This window comes from Gymnoscopelus microlampas, assembly GCF_963454915.1.
Source record: "Gymnoscopelus microlampas genome assembly, chromosome: 10".
In the NCBI taxonomy this organism is placed as follows: domain Eukaryota; kingdom Metazoa; phylum Chordata; class Actinopteri; order Myctophiformes; family Myctophidae; genus Gymnoscopelus; species Gymnoscopelus microlampas.
In genome coordinates, this window is record NC_139947.1 from 31563602 (window position 1) to 31585850 (window position 22249).

General features: G+C 42.9%; 3 protein-coding genes across 3 annotated transcripts; 1 reads left to right on the forward strand and 2 right to left on the reverse strand.

Moving 5' to 3' along the window:
* Positions 1–6583: 6583 nt before the first annotated feature.
* ppp1r3da (protein phosphatase 1, regulatory subunit 3Da) lies at positions 6584–8958 on the reverse strand. Its single transcript, XM_084069415.1, has 2 exons — positions 8870–8958; positions 6584–8074 (listed from the first exon to the last, which is right to left on the reverse strand). Exon 2 carries the CDS (start codon positions 8068–8070, stop codon positions 7126–7128), a length of 945 nt encoding a protein of 314 aa, XP_083925541.1. The 5' UTR covers positions 8071–8074; positions 8870–8958; the 3' UTR covers positions 6584–7125.
* A 1171-nt stretch (positions 8959–10129) lies between these two features.
* fam217ba (family with sequence similarity 217 member Ba) lies at positions 10130–13953 on the forward strand. The gene is made up of 4 exons (XM_084068648.1): positions 10130–10617; positions 10711–10813; positions 10908–10972; positions 11076–13953. Exons 1-4 carry the CDS (start codon positions 10511–10513, stop codon positions 12502–12504), a joined length of 1704 nt encoding a protein of 567 aa, XP_083924774.1. The 5' UTR covers positions 10130–10510; the 3' UTR covers positions 12505–13953.
* A 132-nt stretch (positions 13954–14085) lies between these two features.
* Positions 14086–19246, reverse strand: ttll9 (tubulin tyrosine ligase-like family, member 9; the record flags this gene model as incomplete). The annotated part of the gene is made up of 14 exons (XM_084068649.1): positions 14086–14204; positions 14487–14611; positions 15215–15328; positions 15720–15916; positions 16007–16065; positions 16304–16391; positions 16496–16536; positions 16817–16907; positions 17435–17503; positions 17887–18072; positions 18301–18412; positions 18493–18585; positions 18960–19006; positions 19232–19246. 14 exons carry the CDS (start codon positions 19244–19246, stop codon positions 14134–14136), a joined length of 1308 nt encoding a protein of 435 aa, XP_083924775.1. The 3' UTR covers positions 14086–14133.
* Positions 19247–22249: the final 3003 nt, after the last annotated feature.

Genomic DNA, 22249 nt, shown 5'->3' on the forward strand with positions numbered 1-22249 from the left:
GGCACATACTGTACTGATATGCGCCACAATCAGTATCAGTACAGTATGTGCCGTCGTCGGGTCGTTTGCTGCCGTATTGTGGCGCATATCAGTACATTATGTGCCGTCACGCTATTGCGCCGTCGTCGGTCGGGTCGTTTGCGCGTCCGTACGCCTAGCCCCGGTCATGGACGCGTCGAACACTTGTTTGGCGACGTGTCGACACTCGCGTCGACCACTTGTTGGCGACGTGTGCTGTCCTGTGGCCGGGGCTGGGCGTACGGACGCGCAAACGACCCGACCGACGACGGCGCAATAGCGTGACGGCACATACTGTACTGATATGCGCCACTATCAGTACAGTATGTGCCGTCGTCGGTCGGGTCGTTTGCTGCCGTATTGTGGCGCATATCAGTACATTATGTGCCGTCACGCTATTGCGCCGTCGTCGGTCGGGTCGTTTGCGCGTCCGTACGCCTAGCCCCGGTCATGGACGCGTCGAACACTTGTTTGGCGACGTGTCGACACTCGCGTCGACCACTTGTTGGCGACGTGTGCTGTCCTGTGGCCGGGGCTGGGCGTACGGACGCGCAAACGACCCGACCGACGACGGCGCAATAGCGTGACGGCACATACTGTACTGATATGCGCCACAATCAGTATCAGTACAGTATGTGCCGTCGTCGGTCGGGTCGTTTGCTGCCGTATTGTGGCGCATATCAGTACATTATGTGCCGTCACGCTATTGCGCCGTCGTCGGTCGGGTCGTTTGCGCGTCCGTACGCCTAGCCCCGGTCATGGACGCGTCGAACACTTGTTTGGCGACGTGTCGACACTCGCGTCGACCACTTGTTGGCGACGTGTGCTGTCCTGTGGCCGGGGCTGGGCGTACGGACGCGCAAACGACCCGACCGACGACGGCGCAATAGCGTGACGGCACATACTGTACTGATATGCGCCACAATCAGTATCAGTACAGTATGTGCCGTCGTCGGTCGGGTCGTTTGCTGCCGTATTGTGGCGCATATCAGTACAGTATGTGCCGTCACGCTATTGCGCCGTCGCCGGTCGGGTCGTTTGCGCGTCCGTAAGCCTAGCCCCGGTCATGGCACGCGTCTACCATTCAGGTCCTGATTGTTCGGCGACGAGTGCCTTGGCACGCGTCCACCACGAGGGTCCTGATTGTTTGGCGACGTGTGCCGTCCTGTGGCCGTGGCTGGGTGTACGGACGCGCAAACGACCAGACCGACGACGGCGCAATAGCGTGACGGCACATACTGTACTGATAAGCGCCACAATCAGTATCAGTACAGTATGTGCCGTCGTCGGTCGGGTCGTTTGCTGCCGTATTGTGGCGCATATCAGTACAGTATGTGCCGTCACGCTATTGCGCCGTCGCCGGTCGGGTCGTTTGCGCGTCCGTACGCCTAGCCCCGGTCATGGCACGCGTCGACCATTCAGGTCCTGATTGTTCGGTGACGAGTGCCTTGGCACGCGTCGACCACGAGGGTCCTGATTGTTTGGCGACGTGTGCCGTCTTGTGGCCGTGGCTGGGTGTACGGACGCGCAAACGACCCGACCGACGACGGCGCAATAGCGTGACGGCACATACTGTACTGATATGCGCCACAATCAGTATCAGTACAGTATGTGCCGTCGTCGGTCGGGTCATTTGCTGCCGTATTGTGGCGCATATCAGTACAGTATGTGCCGTCACGCTATTGCGCCGTCGCCGGTCGGGTCGTTTGCGCGTCCGTACGCCTAGCCCCGGTCATGGCACGCGTCGACCATTCAGGTCCTGATTGTTCGGCGACGAGTGCCTTGGCACGCGTCGACCACGAGGGTCCTGATTGTTTGGCGACGTGTGCCGTCCTGTGGCCGTGGCTGGGTGTACGGACGCGCAAACGACCAGACCGACGACGGCGCAATAGTGTGACGGCACATACTGTACTGATATGCGCCACAATCAGTATCAGTACATTATGTGCCGTCGTCGGTCGGGTCGTTTGCTGCCGTATTGTGGCGCATATCAGTACAGTATGTGCCGTCACGCTATTGCACCGTCGCCGGTCGGGTCGTTTGCGCGTCCGTACGCCTAGCCCCGGTCATGGCACGTGTCGACCATTCAGGTCCTGATTGTTCGGCGACGAGTGCCTTGGCACGCGTCGACCACGAGGGTCCTGATTGTTTGGCGACGTGTGCCGTCTTGTGGCCGTGGCTAGGCGTACGGACGCGCAAACGACCCGACCGACAAGGGCGCAATAGCGTGACGGCACATACTGTACTGATATGCGCCACAATCAGTATCAGTACAGTATGTCCCGTCACGCTATTGCACCGTCGTCGGTCGGGTCGTTTGCTGCCCTATTGTGGCGCATATCCATGTATGCGCCACAATCAGTATCAGTACAGTATGTGCCGTCACGCTGTTGCGCCGTCTTCGGTCGGGTCGTTTGCTGCGGTATTGTGGCGCATATCAGTACAGTATGTGCCGCCACGCTATTGCGCCGTCGTCGGTCGGGTCGTTTGCTGCCGTATTTTGACGCATATCAGTACAGCCCCGGTCGTATTGTTGCGCCGTCGTCGGTCGGGTCGTTTGCTGCGGTATTTTGGCGCATATCAGTACAGTATGTGCCGTCACGCTGCGATCGGTCGGGTCCTTGCTGTGGTATTGACGCGCATATCAGTACAGTACGTGCCGCTGCGATCGGTCGGGTCCTTGCTGCTGTATTGTCGCGCATATCAGTACAGTATGTGCCGCCACGCTGCGATCGGTCGGGTCCTTGCTGCGGTATTGTCGCGCATATCAGTACAGTATGTGCCGTCACGCTGCGATCGGTCAGGTCCTTGCTGCGGTATTGTCGCGCATATCAGTACAGTATGTGCCGTCACGCTGCAATCGGTCGGGTCCTTGCTGCGGTATTGTCACGCATATCAGTACAGTATGTGCCGTCACGCTGCGATCGGTCGGGTCCTTGCTGCGTTATTGTCGCGCATATCAGTACAGTACGTGCCGTCACGCTGTGATCGGTTGGGTTCTTTTTGCGGTATTGTCGCACATATCAGTACAGTACGTGCCGCCAGGCTGCGATCGGTCGGGTCCTTGCTGCGATATTGTCGCACATATCAGTACAGTATGTGCCGTCACGCTGCGATCGGTCGGGTCCTTGCTGCGGTATTGTCGCGCATATCAGTACAGTACGTGCCGCCACGCTGCAATCGGTCGGGTCCTTGCTGCGGTATTGTCGCGCATATCAGTACAGTATTAGCCGTCACGCTGCGATCTATCGGGTCCTTGCTGCTATTACAAACTCTCTTCTGTTTGTAATATATTGTAATATATATAATATCTGCTTGCTTATGTTTGTAACATAAGTTTCATGTCGTCTCGTCAGTTTTTTTGTCCCCCCCCTCCCCCCACCTTTATTGGTGGGGGGGGGGGGGTTCCCCACTCTCGGCCTGCACCTTGTCGTGGTGAGTGGGCTTTAAACCAAGACAGGCCATTTAAACCATTAAAACAGGGAAAGTTTCTGTCTGTCTGTCTGTATGTGTGGTATGTATAAAGTGTTTCAGAAAATTCTTAGGGTTCAGAACATTGGTTCTCAAAAAAAGCAGATATACAAGCTTGCACACATCTGCTATTTTTTTAAGATTTTGGGGGGAAAAAGTGTTTGAATGATTTTGAATGATTTTGAGCTTTTTAACACTTGAGGGGGGTCCCTGGCACAACATTTTCAGATGGTAGGGGGGGGGGTCAGTGGCCAAATATATATTAATTTGGGACTTTTCACAAACCAGTTTGAGAACCACTGGTTTAGAAGGCATTTGTGGAATCGGCCTCAGTAGTGGGGGCGGGAAATTGATACGATAGTGCACTTGGTGATACAAGCTAGAAATTTGGCACAGATGACCTTCATATGACCCTAATTGATAATCAACCTCTGGCCACGCAGAATTCCTAAGATTTCAAGATGGCCACCACCAGTTTTCAAAATGGCTGCAACTGGGCCAATGTTTTGGACTATATCACTTTGCTGGGGCTTATTTTAATATATGAGAATATGTTCTGAAGGTATTTCTACCAAGTAAGATAAAAAATATGGCTGCCGATAAATTGCAGAAATGTGCATCTGCTTATGGTTTATCCACATGAGCTTGTAGTACATGTATTTGTATTAATTGCCATTTTTACCATCTTTTTTTAAATATGCAAATTAGGCATTTAGTCCATGAGCCAGAGCCCCAAAATTGAGCCAGATATTGAATATTCCCTCGTTAAAAACCTTTGACTCCAACATCCTAACAAAATGAAATAAGAATGTTGACTCTGGCTTTGTCCAATGTTCCAATGTTGATTCTGGAAAGTTATCCAAATTCGGGCATCTTTTCCTAATGCATAATTTGCATATTTAAATATACAATTTCAGAAAACTTGTAATACGATAAATCATTGTCTTCATGTAAGTAATCAACTGGGGAAGTTTCATTATGATAACTATGTTTTAAATGTTGTCATTTTTTTCATGACAGGGAAAATAACAAAATGTGTGATAAATATGAAAAAGCTGCTCCTGTGGAAAGGTTATCATATATCTATTTACTTATATTGACCCTATAAAAAATGTAATATAGGTATGGTTTTGCCCACTATTTCGATAATGAAATCTTGTCTGGCTCATGGACTACTTAGTTAGTTAGGTAATAGTCATTCATATATTTGAAGTAGTTAGAAGTGAGCACTAGTTCAGTGAGTTCACTCACACAAGTGGTACTGGGTTTATCTGAGGGATCCCTTTGGCCCCTAAAATGATTAACTGCCTCTATACCACCACTATGTGGAATGTTGGTTTAGAGGCTGGCCATGTCAAGCGTGACCAATAAACAAGCAGGGGGTATACTGATACATTTCAACTTGTTGATAAAATCGATAGTCTCTAGTGTAAGAAGAAAACCCATGGTTTAAGTAAATGGTCAATAAAAGTAGAAACATTGCTAGTCAGGGACCCAATGCCACTGACTATTGGTCTACCAACAAGAGGAACAGTTTGTGACTTATGCACTTTAGGAAGAGTGTAAATAACTGGAATGACAGGATGATCAATCTTCATGAAAATATGTTAATCTTTACCAAGTTCCTTGTTAAAAAAAGAAAACTAGTTTTTCATGTACAGTTGCTCTGAATTGATTAGTGGGATCAGAAGGAAGTTTTCTATAGAAAGTAATGTCATTAAGCTGTCTCAAAATGTCACAGTTGTAATCAACAGTATTTTGAATAATCACACTCCCACCCTTGTCCGCAGGGTGGATAATAATGGTGGTGTCCTTACCTAATTGAGTGAGACACTCTTTCAGCTTTGGACAAATTATTAAACACTCCATTCCCGTTTCTTTTTCACAGCAACTTGTACATCATGTTCAACCAGACGACAATAAGTTTCCAAGTAGATCTATTTTCAAATATCCAACGTTCAATAGGTTCAATAGGAAGTGGTAAATGTATGTTTTGTAATAATAATCAAAATCTACAAAGTAACTAGTAACTAAAGTTTTCAAATAATTGATAGTGGAGTAAAAGTACAATATTTGCCTCTGAAATGTAGTGGAGTAGGAGTAAAAGTATAGAAAAATTGAAATACTCCAGTAAAGTAATAATTCCTCAAATTTGTACTGAAGTATAGTACTTGAGTACATGTACTTAGTTACTTTACACCACTGCTTAAAGATAGGGTAAGTGAATTAATAAGTAGTTATTTTTTTGTTAAAATAAGTGTTATATAGCTCTATATTCTGATAGTGGCCAAATCATTGCTATAGCATGTTAGTTCAGTAACTGTAGTCTCCCTGTCTCTCCAGCTTTTTAATAAACAGAAATAAAACCTTCAGATACCAATTTTATCCAATCAGGAGGGAGGGAGAATAGAACTCACACAGGATACAGATTAAACAAAGTTGGAACTGGAATACTATAAAATGTAAGCTGAAAAATGGGTACTTTCCTGAATGGCTAAAATTGGCAACCCACCTGAATATGCATTTTCTTTTTATTAAGAACTGGAAAGACAGGGAGACTGAACAAACACTCTATAGTAGTGATTACTATCAGAATATAGAGCTTTAACCTTTACCAAAGAATATCACTTACCCTACTTTTAATGAATAATAATGTGGCATGACTCCCAGCTGTGTGCCAATGTGACTGAGGACTTCAGCATAGGGGCGCACACGTGTGTCCTTGTGCTACTCTAGTCATGTGTTATATTTTTGTTATGTTTCCAAATAAAAAAACTGTATATTATATCCTTTATTTTGTTATATTAGCAATTTTGTTTCATGTCAGAATGGGTGATGTTTGTTTGTTCTAGCTGCTATAATTGTTTAGCTTTATTTAATACTATTTTGTTTGCCAAACACAATATTAGAGAATTCCTATATCAAGAAGTTGCCATGTCTCATCTCATACTGCCTAACTTCAACTCACCCATCATTATAATAATGTGTTGTCTTGGCAACATAGAGCTTAACGTTTTTTTGTCAGGCACAAATCACCAAGCAAGAAAACAATACACAATATACTGATAAGATATTATCAATCAGTGTGCTTTAATCTAAGAAACATTGTACATTTTTGAATTATGCCATTTAAAAAAAAAGACTTATTGCATAGTTTGGATGTTTGGCTTTATAAAGTTCCCCTTGGAACTATACTGTAATAACTGTATACTTCATCAATCTGCTTAGGAAGGTAATGTTAAAGTAGGACTAAATAACATTAATAAAAAAAAGAAAGTGCACTGTTCAGTAGTGCTACACACAATGTACTATAATCAATTATCATTAAAAGTGCAGTTTTCTAAAAAAAACAAAAACAATATAGAGCTCAAAAATATAATTTGTGTTCTGGTGACAAAGGTCACTAACGTTACAATCAAATATTAGTGCACTGGCACTATTTCTATTGCAGTGATTTGGCTAACTCCATCTAGGATTATCTAGAATGTGAGTCCTCCATAATACTATATCAGTGCAATTAAGCCTGTTAACAGTGAATTACACCGTATAGGCTAACTAACAAAGCGGTTATTGAACACATGTTTGTCAAAAGGTGCCTTTTTTCCCTTAGCACAATTTAAAATTTTCATCATCATCCTAAATGAAATGCACCATGCTATCCGCACATTCTTTGGGCACAGCCAACTTGTAACTATGACAGAGTAATTTATAGTTCTCTCCATCATTGTTGTCCCAGTAGTCAGTTCCATGGACTTTGTATTGGATTGCAAACTCTAACACTGCTCCCGGCTGCAGGAGGAACGGTGGGACAGGAAGGTGGAAGCGAAAACTGTCACAGCTGAGCTGGCCTCCTCTTTCGTCCCAGGGCTTGGTGGTGGTGGTGTTTAACCAGGAGGCCTTAGTTTCAGTACAGCTCTTCCACTCTGTGAAGGAGTAGCGAACAATGACCTCCTTCTCATAGCCCAGATTGAGGACCTGAGTAATACCAATGATGCCCAGTTCACAGCACAACACTCTCTCCAAACACACTTTCTGTTGGAGGAGACGGTTCAGAAACTCTGCCTGGTCACCGGGCTGCTCGGCAAAGACTGGCTTCAGGTATGGCAAGGATATCTCCAAGCACCTTTTATCTGCCAATTCTGCTCCCATCAGCAATCTAAAGCTGACATGCTGTGGCACAGATGGGTCCTCTCCAGTTCTGAAGACCCTGATGTTTTCCAGGTCAAGCCCCAGAGAGTCTATGAAACGCACACCGACTCTGGAAAGCTTCTTCCTCTCTGTGGTGGAGGGAAGAGAGCGCGAGCGCCTTCGAATGATGGGTTTCGGCATGGGTTCACATGAGAGACCTTTATGGGACTGCAGTTCCTTCTGAGGAGAGACCCTGGGCCTGGGGGTTGGTGGACGAATCAAAACTGGTTTCCTGTCTGCATCCTGATTGTTATTCTTAATTATTTCTGTCAGATTTATGGGCCTTGAGACATTGTAGGGGCTAAAGAACTGGTGGCCAGATTTACTTGAAGGAATCCTGTCCTGTCCAATACACCACCCTCTATCCATTCTCAGTGATGATAGTGGTACCATTAACCTACAAAGAAAGTTAAGCGTCATAATCAGTAACAATTCACAGTGATTTCTTAAAGGTAGGGTAAGTGATATTTTTTGGTTAAAACAAAACGTTTTGTATTAAAAAGCACTATATTCTCATAGTAATCATTGCAATAGAGTGTTTGTTTAGTCACAGGGGTTCCCCGTCTCTCCAGCTCTTTAATAAACAGAAAATACATTTTCAGGTAGGTGACAACATTTCAGCCAATAAGGAGAGAGTACCCATTTATCAGCTTCATTTTTTATAGTGTTCCAGTTCCAAAATGTTCAGCTCATTTCTTTGTGTCATCACTTCCATCACCTGTTTAATCTGTATCCTGACTGAGTTCTCTGTCCTGATTGGATAAAATTGGAATCCTGGCCTGAAAATGCATTTTCTGTTTAATAGAGCTGGAGAAACATGGAGACTCCTGTTACAGAACAAACACTTATAACAATGAGTATCAGAATATAGAGCTATTTAACACTTATTTCGACCAAAGAAAATCGCTTACCCTACCCCACATCCTTCCTTACCAAAAACAGATGGAATTAATAGTAATTTCACAATTATGCAACACATTTGGTCACAATATTATATTTAGGTTGTTCAGTTGACAAGAACCTCATCATCACTCACTTTAAACAGGGAACAGAGAGGGGCGTGTACTCAGGGGTTAACTGCACGTTACATAAATGCATATATAGCTTTATGTTGTATCTACCAATATTAATATGTGAAATAAATGACTTTATTCGTGTTGTACGGTAGCCTATTAACATCGCAACGCCTCACCATCCAAGGATATGTCGTTATTGTCAGATATTTTGTAGGCTGAACTGAAGCCGAGACTCGATCCTCCATTTACAGTTTCACTCACTGGGGCTGCCTTCCGTGTTGCCAGGTTTGGTAATATAAATAAGAAACCTGGTCTATGACAAGCCCAAAAGAAGTTGTGAGCTTGTAGACCTGCTGTTTTCAAAACACTCTTGACGAAAATGTGAAACATTTTACAACAACACATCTTGTATGGGGTCCCTGACTCCCTGCTGGCACAAATACATATTAATTTGGGGGTCCTTTTCCTTGACATGAAAATGTTTGAGAACCACTGGTTTAAACAACATTAGGAAACAAGCCCAAATAAGCAACTACACTTTAGAAACAAGCAAAAAAAAAAACCTGAACCCCACAAGTACCTATATTTACAAGCAACTTCACAGAAAAACAATCCTAAAGTCGCTTATAATAAGCGGACATGGCAACACTGGTCTCTACCAAGGCTCTCCGCACAGATACCAGATATAAAAAAGATATTCACGCTAACGGGAACTCAACACAGTCAAACACTGTTGTTGGAGATCAGCTTAATGTGCGCGCAGGTACCACCAACCTACTAACAGACCCAGAATGTCTATGGAGTTGATGGGAAATTGAGTAATTTAATCCATAACAGTTGAGTTTATTTGGGTAATTGTTCTTTTTCAAACACGAAGTGAACTCTTCCCACATGGTAGCGATACAGTGTAGTCTGCAGATGAACCGTAAAAACTAAAGTGTTTAGTCTATTTAGAGTGTAAATACATCTCAGTCAGCTGCACTACAAGCCCCATGATGCACCTCTGTTGCTGCTCTGAGCTAGGCTGGCAGCAGCCAGGGAGCAGTGTTGCCATGTCTGGCCACTTTGGGCTTATGTTTCTGTAAAGTTGCTTGTAAAAATGTGGGCTTGTTTCTAAGTGTAGGCTACTTGCTTATTTAGGCTTGCTTCCAATTGTTTTTGTTATTATTTAAACCGGTGGTTCTCAAATATTTTCATGAAAATGTGTTGTGCCACAGGGAGCATTTGTGTTGTTAGAATGTTTCAAAAATATTCAAAATATTCCACATTTTATTGCAAGAGTTTTTGAAAATAGCCAATGTATCTAGGGTTAGAGTGCTGAGTGCTCATGTGGCCTAGTAGTCGCTTCTTTTGGGCTTGTTTTCCTAGACCTGGTTGCTTGTTTCTATTACGAAACCTGGCAACGCTGGCCAGGGAGCCAGTCAGCAGCAGGTAAACAAACCTATTTGATAGGGATCGTGTCAAACAAAAGCACCTTACGCTGTGTGGCACAGGTCGACCGTCTTGCATTTTTTTCTGCCGAGGAGGAGGATGACAGTCGGAAAAAAGACACGCTTGAATTCGCCATTTCATTGAAAACATTTGCATTGCGATTGATCGACGACAACAACACTAGAGAGCGAACAGGGCTTATCATACGTGAAGTAGGAAATCGACATCTGCGCATATGATGCACTGCAGCACTTTGGTGAAAATGGACGTATTTAACATCCTAAGAATAGCGTCTGTCGTTCGAGATGTGGGCTGGGTTCTTTAGCTAGAGCAGTGTTTATTTTGTACTGGACTGATCAAACAGTCCTGCCACCCCCTGCAGCTACATGGGTCCCATCATACAGGAGCGCACAGCATCCACCACACTAAAACGTGTTGTTTCCAGAGAGAAGATTCGCGTTAAAAACGCTGAAAATACCGGACCAGCGACCAGGTATTGTACTCATTCGTTCATCATCTGTATTTTTACTTCTTCGGTTCAGTGACAAGAGGTTAGCTATAACAACCACATTGCTGTTTCCTTTAGCGTAAAGAAATGTAGCAAGGTGAAGAAAACAGGAGCCCAGCTGAAAAATGGCCTCCCAGCTGGGCCAGGTCAGGATAAGGACACAGTGTCAACAGTCCAGAGGGTGAGTATAGCTGACTGTTGTTTGAGACATTGACTGTGATGTCTATTCTTCTCAAGAATCAGTGATGAATATTATTGCAAATCATTGTTTACAGGGTACCCAGGCCAAAGGGGGGAGAGTAAAATCGGGCACCACACGAAATACAAGCAAATTATCCAGGTATATTTTACTTGAAAGTGGTTTGAATTCTAATATGATTTACTGTAATTAAAACCCAAAGTCTATCTTCAAATCTGATGTTTATACCTCTCTCTTCCTTCAGTCCTCAAGAAGAAGGAGCTTTGAAACCTAAACTCCGTAAACACTTGTCCACACAGAGGAAAGAGGAAAAAAGAGAATCGCAGCAAATCTCACCATGCAATGAGCTAGACCCCTACCGGGGTGGAATGGGAAGTAACCGCCGGGCCCTCTCCCTGCCACTCTCTCCAATAGCTGGGCTGCGCCAAGTGTCACCATTACCTCCAACACAGTCGCCAGTCCCCACCGCAGAGCTACTTCACCAGCACTACAACCAGAGGGAAGATGATACTGACAGTGCCAGTGACCTATCAGACTCTGAGAGGTTGCCTATTCTTCCCTCCCCCTGTACCCCCTGCACTCCCCCTCACCTCAATCTCCGGGCCGAGGTCATCAACAGCAACGACTTTCCACCGGACTTTCCTGGACCCCGGGGGGCAGTGGGCGATGGGGACGAGAGCGAGAAGCCCTCCTACAGCTACCCTGACTTCCTGCCTCCTCCGTTTAACAGCTGGAGCTTGCGTCAGCTTGCCGTGTTCCTCCACACAGAGGGCCGGGGTGCTCCTAGGCCCAAGCCTGTGGGGCCACTAGAAAAGTACTTAGAGAGGTTGCTGCAGCTGGAGTGGCTTCAGATTCAGACGGTACAGGCAGAGAGTAGCCGCCCCCCTGGTAGCCGCCCAAGGCCGCTGGGCTTCCCCTCTGCTACAACCCCCCATCCACCCAGGCCTCACACAGCTCCACCCACTCGGCTCAACTCTCCAAAAGGTGTCAGGCACAGCAGCCAGCGAGCCTCTCCCTTTGCTCATGCTAACAACCCCCCATCACCTGCTTCTGCACAGCCCCAGCACTCCCGCTTCCCAGTGTGTCCCCACTGTCACATCCGCTACCCACTGTGCAATGGGAGTTGCTCGGCCTATGCCTACCAGCGCCACTCACGGCTCAGCCCGCTGCTTGAGCAAAAAAACAGGCCCGGGGCACCGGCCAAGAGAAGCAGCAGCGAGAGTCGGGCCAACTCCTCAGAGGGCAGGGCCACAGGAGGAAATGGAGGAAGTGGAGCCCAAACCCCTGTTAGCCCTTCAGCAGGAAGAAGTCACCTTAAACACATGCAGGCGGTGGGAAATGTACGCAAGCCCTCCCAGGAGTCATGTGCTACTGCTAACATCAAAAGTCAGGTGAGGAAAAGCCGTGTCAGAGCTAACTCTGAGACAGATGTGAAAAAGGAGTCTGCTGGTGCCAAAGCCGCCAGCGTGGAGAAACGTGTTTGCTCTGGAAGTAAGCGAGAGGTCAACACCGTCAAGAGAGCAGAAAAGGACTGGCAAAGGGCAGAGGGAGGAGGTCAGGCTTCTAAAACCAGCACAAAAAGAGCTGCTAAAGAGCCATCTTCTCTCTCGAAAGCAACACTGGGCACCAAGCAGAACGGCAAAGCAAAAAATGTTCACTTTCTTGCAAAATGAACTTCTGTTTGCTTACAGCGCTTTACTTAATAGTTACTTGATAGAGGAGCTTAAAATGTATGCTTGAGTATGTGTAATCAGTGTATTACTAACATGTTATAACTGTTGCACAGCAGTCTAAATCAGTCAGTTGTTTGCAGCCTTAAAATGGGCAACATAAAGTAATAAACCATTATGGTAGAGATAAAATGGGTATCATACTGTAAATGATAAGTAATCATACTGTAAGGCTATTTAGAACAGAATTATATACAAGTAAAAATGTTAAGTACTTCTAGAGTTGTAATGCTGCACTGTAACAACATAATTTCGACTCTTGAAGACTCATTGTGATCCTTTACACACAACTATAATAGGACTCTCATAGGATGGCTTCTGCGTAAACCGAACTTTGCACTGTGTAGTCTTTTGTCAGTATGCTATTAATGTTCAAATAGGTATGAAATAAGCATTTATCTTTTGACAACATACAACTCATGAGTAAGAATCTAAGTAATCCTTATTGAAGTTGATCATAACATTTATCATTAAGTAAGATTGTGTTGTTTTTGATGTTGGAATCTATTAGTTCTTGAATGTTCTTAGTATTTCCTTTGGAAGTAGCTTTTCTCTTCTTTGACCTCTGAAGAGACCTCTTCTTTGGTGCTTCATGTTTCAAGATGTGTTCGATTATCACTTGCAAAACAAAAAGAGGTGCGATTAATGGCGTTGTATTGTAATGCATTTTCTTTCGTAGATGTACTTTGCTTTGGTTTGGATTTTTGCTTTTAAGGGCTTTCCATGTTTTGATGGAGTTGAATTGTAGTCCTTGACAAATATATTTTGTCTAGAGCTGGGCTCTTTCCTTTGTTCAAGAAAGAATGTTGTAATGTTTGCTACGAATGTAAATGCATATTTTTCCAAATTTTGTATACCACTTCTATTTATGATAGGTGTTCTTGTGTTGAACTTCAATTCATCATTGTCAATTATGTTTACATTTCCATGTGCAAGAGGAAAAATATTAAGCAAAATAGCTGAATGTATATTTTTTGATATGTCTATTGTGCTGCATCATTGTTCAATCATGATTTCAAACCGTTTAGTACACCATAGCAGTTAAGTTGTAATAAGGACAATATCTTACATATTACCTTAGTATTTGACTGCATACTTGAATAGTCTCTGTAATATTGTGTTTACGTTGGAATATCTTAATTTATTGTAATTTAACATGCGCACAAGATTCATGGGAACACCACTGATTTAAATGATGTGTATTCAGACTGCATTTCCTCACTAGACATTCACGTAAAGCGTCAAAGCCATAGAACGGGGCAGGAGCTGTGGTCTTACTATAATTGTGTATATAGTATGTTGACAAGCACGCAAAAAGATTGTGGTATGTATTTTCTCAATGTTGAATGCGATTATTTGTAAGGCCATAGAAATAAATATGTTTTGCACTCATTTGGCATTGAACAGTTTATCTTTCAAAAATAGTAGCTCAGGTGAAAACAATGCTGTCGACTAATGGTTAAAATGGTTAAAAAAAAACATTTTACATAAAAGATCACAGTTTATAACTGACTTGATTACGATGCTACAATTGTAATCAACAATTGCATCATTTGATTGCAACTGTAAGAATCACATCTTCTTCTGGCCAGGAAACGGTTTCAGAAACTGTCGGAGCTGCTTCTTCCTGTCATTCACACAACCTGGAAGACAGAACAACCACTCAGATGTGTCGTAGTAGAAGCACAATAGCATTTTATCACCACTAAATGGTCGGCAAATGATGGAAAACACCATATTGGTTTAATACTTTTTACAAATATTTTGCATCATTATTACATACTGTAGTGCACTGGGGATAGAGGTGTAAATGCAACACTGCAAATTTCAAAGCCGATAATTCACATCTTTTATAGCTATGGTTTTCTCCCAAGTTGTCCCACGGGCTCTTTTTGTTCACTCAGCATTAGCAGCAGTCAGGTTACCTAAGTGAGTGTTGGCAGTCAAACTGGAACAGCCCAGTGCTTCCATGTTGATATCCTCTCTGTAAACAGGCCCATCGTTCCACATGAGGTCAAACCCACCCACCCGCTTCTCTCTGCCAGTCAGCCTATTAAGACAAAGAACCATAGGTAATTAGGACAGAGGCAGGCATGGTTCCAATTCTCCTTCATGGCTGCTTCCTCTCGTTCTCTCTCGGATTCTATCAACTAAGCTTCCTGTTACATTGCTCTCACCAACTGGCCTGAGAGACAGAAAGGGGACGGAGGTTGTAGTGTGTAATTTATAATTACAACTTTCTGTCTGTCGTGTCCATGAGAAATTTCTCGTCAGATATACCGTGTCCCAGTTGTAAAAGGTTTGGTCACTTTTCATTTTTAAATTATTTTAAAGGCAGTCTTGCTTTATTTACACAGTACAGTAGAGGGACTAAAGGGGCAAAGAAAATGCAACAGAGTTAATCTCCAGAAGGAGACATTGTAATTACAACAACTGCAGCTAGCAACATGTCCCACATTGGTTACTTCAAATAGATTGGCAATTGTTAATACATTAAGCGTAATGTCTCACAGGGATTTCTATTAGATTGAACGCCTTTGGCTTATCAGCCTGAGAGTTCACACATTCAGTTTGCATGACCTGAATACAGGCAAAGACACAAAACAATGGCTCTACTGAAACAGGACATCCTTTGTCTTGTTATGTACAGTACCTTCCCTCCATATCCACTATGTGCAGTGTGTCTTCCAGCAAATTATACTTCATCTCATAGTCCTCCTGACTGCTGGCTGAGAGTGACGGAGAGGCGTTCACTTCAATTAACCACCTATGGAGGATAATATGATGGCAGATAAGATTAAAGAGATTCATTTAACATTTACTTACATTTTTTCCCAGCATTAAAACACTTCACCACCAATGATAGCAGTATAGTAGTCAATTGAGTAAAGATTATTATGGTGGCAGGGGAGACGATATTTGCAAGGGGACATTGAAATGTCCATTAAATGACATGTTTGTTGTTATTTATGACATGACCATTGCATACTTGCCAGGTTTTCCAATAAACAATTGAGATGTACGACATAATTGACAGGGTGTGGACTGGTAAATTATAGGTGCAATGCCAGCATATTTACTGCTTTGCCTGATGAAAGGTAAAGTATTTGGAATAGAGGTTGTATGCCTATTGTGTGTGTGCGTGTATGCGTGCTTACGGTTTTAGGTCCTGGTCCAGTAGGATATCATAGCCATAGAGCTCAAAGCAATGCTTGTCATTTATAATGACCTTCTGAACACTCTGCAGGCTGCAGACAAAAATATTGTCTATGTCCTTGAACAGACCCTCCACTGTCTCTGTGCCATGTTTGGCAGTTAGGTACCTACGAAGCTGGTGCATCTGCCACTTACATCCCTATGGAGAGAAAAACAGTAATTAGAGAAGCTGTCAAAAGCATAACAGCAGCTGTGATGTTATTATAAGATGGATTCTTGAGTGTTACACCTTTTCAGGATCATAGTCGGGTGCTGTTTTTTGAACAGCTACATTGGTCAGGTGCACATCTGAATAGAGGCATTAAGGATAACTTGTCAGCATATTTAAGTTTTCACTAAGGGTGGGAACTCCGTCACCTGTGAAATCTGGACTATTGCAAACTGCAAAACTGTTGCTACGGGTACTGTTGGTTGAAAGACTACTTGAAATTCTCAATAATGCACATTGTAAAGTAATAATAAATCATCTGTTCAAAATGAATGGTGCCTTATCTAAGGGCTAGAGTTAGACGAAGAAGTAGGATACACTGGTCATCAATACTGCTGAGGGAAAATCGTGTACTGGAGAAGCGGGCAAAGCCATCCCGATATAACCAGGCCTTCAAAGGAATATACTGTAAGCAGGGAAGACACAGACACACATAATGGTTATGATTTGCCATGGGGTGGTGTATCATTAGAATATGAGTCATCACAAATTACAAAGTTCCACCCTTACTGATGTTACGAGGACATAGACTCTCAAATCGAATTTTCTGCCTGTGGGTAGATACAAAAATAAACACATTTTAAAAACACTGCATGGGTGACAGCCTACTTCATTAATCTGTGGAGACACATTGTGGCATACCACATTTTCTTTGCTGCTGCATTGTCTTACTGTAATACTGTTTGAAATGAGTCTATTACCTCTATCATTTACATCATTGCTTTTATTTATAAACATTATAAACGTCATTGTCAGTAAAGCACTTGTACTTCTGTTATGAATCCTGCTACACCAGTCAAGTTTCATTTTAATTGCTGTTAATTGCTGTACCATTAATAAGGTAGGGGTTTTCTATATAGCGTTGTGCCACATAGCTTTCCACTTGGGTCTCATCCTTCTGCTCCTCTGAGCGGGAGCCATCCTGTGTCGACACATTTTGAGTTTGAATGTGTGAGTTTGAATGTGTGTGTGTGTGTGTGTGTGTGTGTGTGTGTGTGTGTGTGTGTGTGTGTGTGTGTGTGTGTGTGTGTGTGTGTGTGTGTGTGTGTGTGTGTGTGTGTGTGTGTGTGTGTGTGTGTGTGTAAGAGACAGAGAGAGAGTGAGAGAAGAAAACAATAAAATGAAGGAGTAAAAGGAAGACAGAGAGAGGAAGAGAGAAAGAGTGGGATTAAAAGGCATTCTGGATTTTTTTCTCTCTTATTTTGTATTTTATTTCTATACCTAGTATTATATCTTATTGTTAGCACAGTCTGCAGGGCATGTCACACCAACATTTTGTTGCTTGTACTTGTATGAGTGAGTATCCATGTGAGCTTTAAGAATTCATTTCTCAGACCCATCCACCCCTTTCTGTCAGTAGTAGCTATGTACTGTTGATCTAGGGATTTATCTTTAATTTTGTCAATTTAAATAAGAGCATCCGTTAAAGGCCTTAAATGTAAATGTTACCTTTTTCCAGTCCATGATGTCTTTTAGTTTTCTAAATAGGAAAATACCCTTCCCTTGAGATCTTGCCACCTGAAGAAACATACAGTAAAATCAAGTTAAATCCCACAACTAAATTCAATTACATTTTTCAACAGTGCAGAGACCCTCACCTCAGTGTTCCCCGAGGGGGTTCCACTTAGCCTAGGTCTGTAACTCTGGATTATTTGGCTGCGGCCTATTTGGACGCCAGCAGATACATAGCCATAGAGCTATGGCATTCATGCTGTATATAGCTGGCATCTAAATAGGCCGTGGACAAATAGGACACGGCAGCCGGCATCTAAATAGAGATGCTAGAGCACACTCTGGGCTGTCCTGCCGTATTTGACGAAGTTGGGAGTGATGACCAAGCTGCTGTATTTGATAAATTGTGATGTGTTGTATGTGTATGGCTGTATCTCCCACTGCCCTACCGGTTTCATGATCCACGTGCTGCCAGGGCTTCGTTTGAACTCCTCTACAAAGAGATGGTACTCGCTGGGAAGTTCAAAGGTGCGGGGGAAAAAGTCACATTTGGCCGCTTCCAGGCGTCCAGCTTCCCTTTCAAGGGTTTTACGATATCTTTTCAGGTTTTTCACCATGAGGTTCTTTCGTGTAAGCTGCAAAAAAGGAAAAATAAGAGATTATCTTAGACATATGACTAATTGTTATGACCACATTATTTCAGTGATGACCTACACACAGTGATATATCTCCATCCGATTATACTATAATATATTTTTCAAATATATAGGCCTACATCTGAAATGCTTTTATGTTCTCTACATGATGTAGACCTATAGCTAGTTCCAATACATGTATTTGATTGTACAATGCCATTGACCCACCTCATAGTGGTTGCGAAAGTGGCATATTCTCACATGTTCCTCCATATAAGAGTGATCAAAGTTCTCCCTCAGCCAGCCAACATCACACCAGTTAAAGTCCCACTCTCCTTCACTGTTTTAAATAAATAAATGTATTCAATTAGTTAAAAGGAAACAAGATGCACTTTATAACACACTTACTAACTTACTTACTCCTTGACCTCAATCCAGCCTGGTCTTTGCCGTAGAACATCCTGGATAGTAGGTAGCACACCACATCTATAGCGCACACAGCTTCTCCCTTCCCTATGTGGAGAAATCAACATTCTGTTTTCTCCTGAACTTAAACTTACATACAGATGTCAAAATTCATTATTTTACCGGGGGTTTTAGCAGACGTTTTGGTGTCTCCCCGGGACCCAAAACCTCTAAAAATAGTCATTTAATTAGTCAAATGAATAAGTCATATAAGCACTATTTCAAAAATAGTGAAAAAAGATTAACTACAAGCTTACAATGGGTTGTGTTGATGCACAATGTGATCTGCTATTTTCATTATTATTTTTATTATTTATTATTATTATTATTATACATTTTAAATGGGGGGGGGGGGGGGTTATGGGATACTTAACCCATAACCCATAAGAAACAAACACTGCTTTATAGCAATTCAGACTCACCTCTCCCCTCTCTTCTGGTACCCATGTGGACCTTTGTATCCAGCAGTCTGCAAGGTGAAGAAAAATATTGATAAAATAAAAGACAGATGATAATGATATCATCCACAAGCTCCAGCTGCCTTAGTAAGCGACCTACTTATTTTGAACTAGTTTCTGCATTTAGGTGGCTATCAAGCGACCTCATAGAGCTACAGTAGGCTACGTTAAATGTCATTCTCCTAATACCTATGATAAATGCACCAACAGGGTGACAGACTCAGTAGTTGACTTACCTTATTTTTGGACATATGTGTTAACTTGAAGAACACCAACCAATTTCAAGTTTAAGACGTTTAAGGTCATTAAGTTTAAGACGTGTATGCAGATGAGAGGTTAGCATGCTTTGAAAGTTGAGCAAGACAACATTTGTTGTTGTCAAGGGTAACCAAATAGCGACTGGCAAAAAAAAGTCCTATGTCACTTTCCGTAGTTTGTGAACTCACAGAAAGCATGGTGGCGCTGTTTACAGACAGTCCATGGTTGTAGTAGGCCAAACAATTATTGTAATGCACTTTTCATTATTGTGCTTTATAGAAAATTATAGGGAAAGACCACAATAACTATAACCACTTCCTGGAATGTAACGTGATAGCGCCCAAATGTCATTTCACGGCAAATCATAGCCTTGGATCAACACTATCATGTATTTAACCGAGTCTGACTTTTACTTTCGTATCTATGATAGTCTTGGGCTTCACCCCCCAATTGTCACTGGACATCCGCGCGGAAAGCTCGTATTTCTCCGTACATGTACAAATAAATCATATAAAGTACTGACCCTGTAGCCCCGGATGTTAACTCAACATTAGGACGTGTGTCCTGTATTAGCCCGTATTTTTCAATAGATATGTTTTTAATCCCGTCTGTGTCGGATTCTGTCGGACGCTCCCTGTATTGCTCAGTGGGCGGTAGTGATGGGGCGCATCCGGTGAAAATCGGAATTACACTCAATGTAAACAGGAAGTAAACGAGGGGGGGAAATGGCGTTCAGGCACAGACCGGATTAAAACACACGTCTATTGAAAAATACGGACTAATATATTGCACAAAGATTCTGAATGCCAAGTTAATATTTGGTGCAACCGGGTAAGCACCTTATATTTTGCATTTGTACATGATCTGAGAAATACGGACTTTACTGGTGAAGGTCCAGGGCACTCTGAGGGTGCAGCCCAAGACTATCAAAGATATGCAAATATCAAAATCGATAAAACACATCTTGATCCAAGGCTAGACAAATCAAGTCGTTGAGAACGAACCCTTTCCCTGGTTTTAGCAGACGTTTTGGTGTCTCCCCGGGACCCAAAACCTCTAAAAATAGTCATTTAATTAGTCAAATGAATAAGTCATATAAGCACTATTTCAAAAATAGTGAAAAAAGATTAACTACAAGCTTACAATGGGTTGTGTTGATGCACAATGTGATCTGCTATTTTCATTATTATTTTTATTATTTATTATTATTATTATTATACATTTTAAATGGGGGGGGGGGGGGGGTTATGGGATACTTAACCCATAACCCATAAGAAACAAACACTGCTTTATAGCAATTCAGACTCACCTCTCCCCTCTCTTCTGGTACCCATGTGGACCTTTGTATCCAGCAGTCTGCAAGGTGAAGAAAAATATTGATAAAATAAAAGACAGATGATAATGATATCATCCACAAGCTCCAGCTGCCTTAGTAAGCGACCTACTTATTTTGAACTAGTTTCTGCATTTAGGTGGCTATCAAGCGACCTCATAGAGCTACAGTAGGCTACGTTAAATGTCATTCTCCTAATACCTATGATAAATGCACCAACAGGGTGACAGACTCAGTAGTTGACTTACCTTATTTTTGGACATATGTGTTAACTTGAAGAACACCAACCAATTTCAAGTTTAAGACGTTTAAGGTCATTAAGTTTAAGACGTGTATGCAGATGAGAGGTTAGCATGCTTTGAAAGTTGAGCAAGACAACATTTGTTGTTGTCAAGGGTAACCAAATAGCGACTGGCAAAAAAAAGTCCTATGTCACTTTCCGTAGTTTGTGAACTCACAGAAAGCATGGTGGCGCTGTTTACAGACAGTCCATGGTTGTAGTAGGCCAAACAATTATTGTAATGCACTTTTCATTATTGTGCTTTATAGAAAATTATAGGGAAAGACCACAATAACTATAACCACTTCCTGGAATGTAACGTGATAGCGCCCAAATGTCATTTCACGGCAAATCATAGCCTTGGATCAACACTATCATGTATTTAACCGAGTCTGACTTTTACTTTCGTATCTATGATAGTCTTGGGCTTCACCCCCCAATTGTCACTGGACATCCGCGCGGAAAGCTCGTATTTCTCCGTACATGTACAAATAAATCATATAAAGTACTGACCCTGTAGCCCCGGATGTTAACTCAACATTAGGACGTGTGTCCTGTATTAGCCCGTATTTTTCAATAGATATGTTTTTAATCCCGTCTGTGTCGGATTCTGTCGGACGCTCCCTGTATTGCTCAGTGGGCGGTAGTGATGGGGCGCATCCGGTGAAAATCGGAATTACACTCAATGTAAACAGGAAGTAAACGAGGGGGGGAAATGGCGTTCAGGCACAGACCGGATTAAAACACACGTCTATTGAAAAATACGGACTAATATATTGCACAAAGATTCTGAATGCCAAGTTAATATTTGGTGCAACCGGGTAAGCACCTTATATTTTGCATTTGTACATGATCTGAGAAATACGGACTTTACTGGTGAAGGTCCAGGGCACTCTGAGGGTGCAGCCCAAGACTATCAAAGATATGCAAATATCAAAATCGATAAAACACATCTTGATCCAAGGCTAGACAAATCAAGTCGTTGAGAACGAACCCTTTCCCTGATCCAAATGCATTTTTAAAATATGCATTTCAGTGTCGCTAGAAATGTACAATGGAAAATAGCTTAACAAACGAGTCTATGTTGAAATAATACAAATATAGGATAAAATACGTTTTCATTCAGTGTAACACAAATAAATTACCACTTGGTGGCAACAAAAACTCATCTGACTGAGCAGCATTGTGGCGCCCGAAGAGTGAAAATACTGTAATCCATTGTACACTCTCAGAGTTACAAAACCATAGGGGTCCATTTGAACGGCTGGTGGTCCCTGGACTCGATGTTGAGAACCAGAGCATTATACCACTGGTTCTCAACTTGGGTCCAGGGACCAATAGGGGTCCAAATAGACCCTTACTGGTATGTAGGCCTAAGCAGTG

Excerpts from the sequence above, each read along its gene's own strand:
- ppp1r3da (XM_084069415.1), bottom strand. The coding sequence starts at position 8,070 with ATGGTACCACTATCATCACTGAGAATGGATAGAGGGTGGTGTATTGGA.
- fam217ba (XM_084068648.1), top strand. The coding sequence starts at position 10,511 with ATGGGTCCCATCATACAGGAGCGCACAGCATCCACCACACTAAAACGT. Across the intron at positions 10,618-10,710 it reads AATACCGGACCAGCGACCAG|CGTAAAGAAATGTAGCAAGG; the intron begins GTATTGTACTCA and ends TGTTTCCTTTAG. Across the intron at positions 10,973-11,075 it reads AATACAAGCAAATTATCCAG|TCCTCAAGAAGAAGGAGCTT; the intron begins GTATATTTTACT and ends CTCTTCCTTCAG.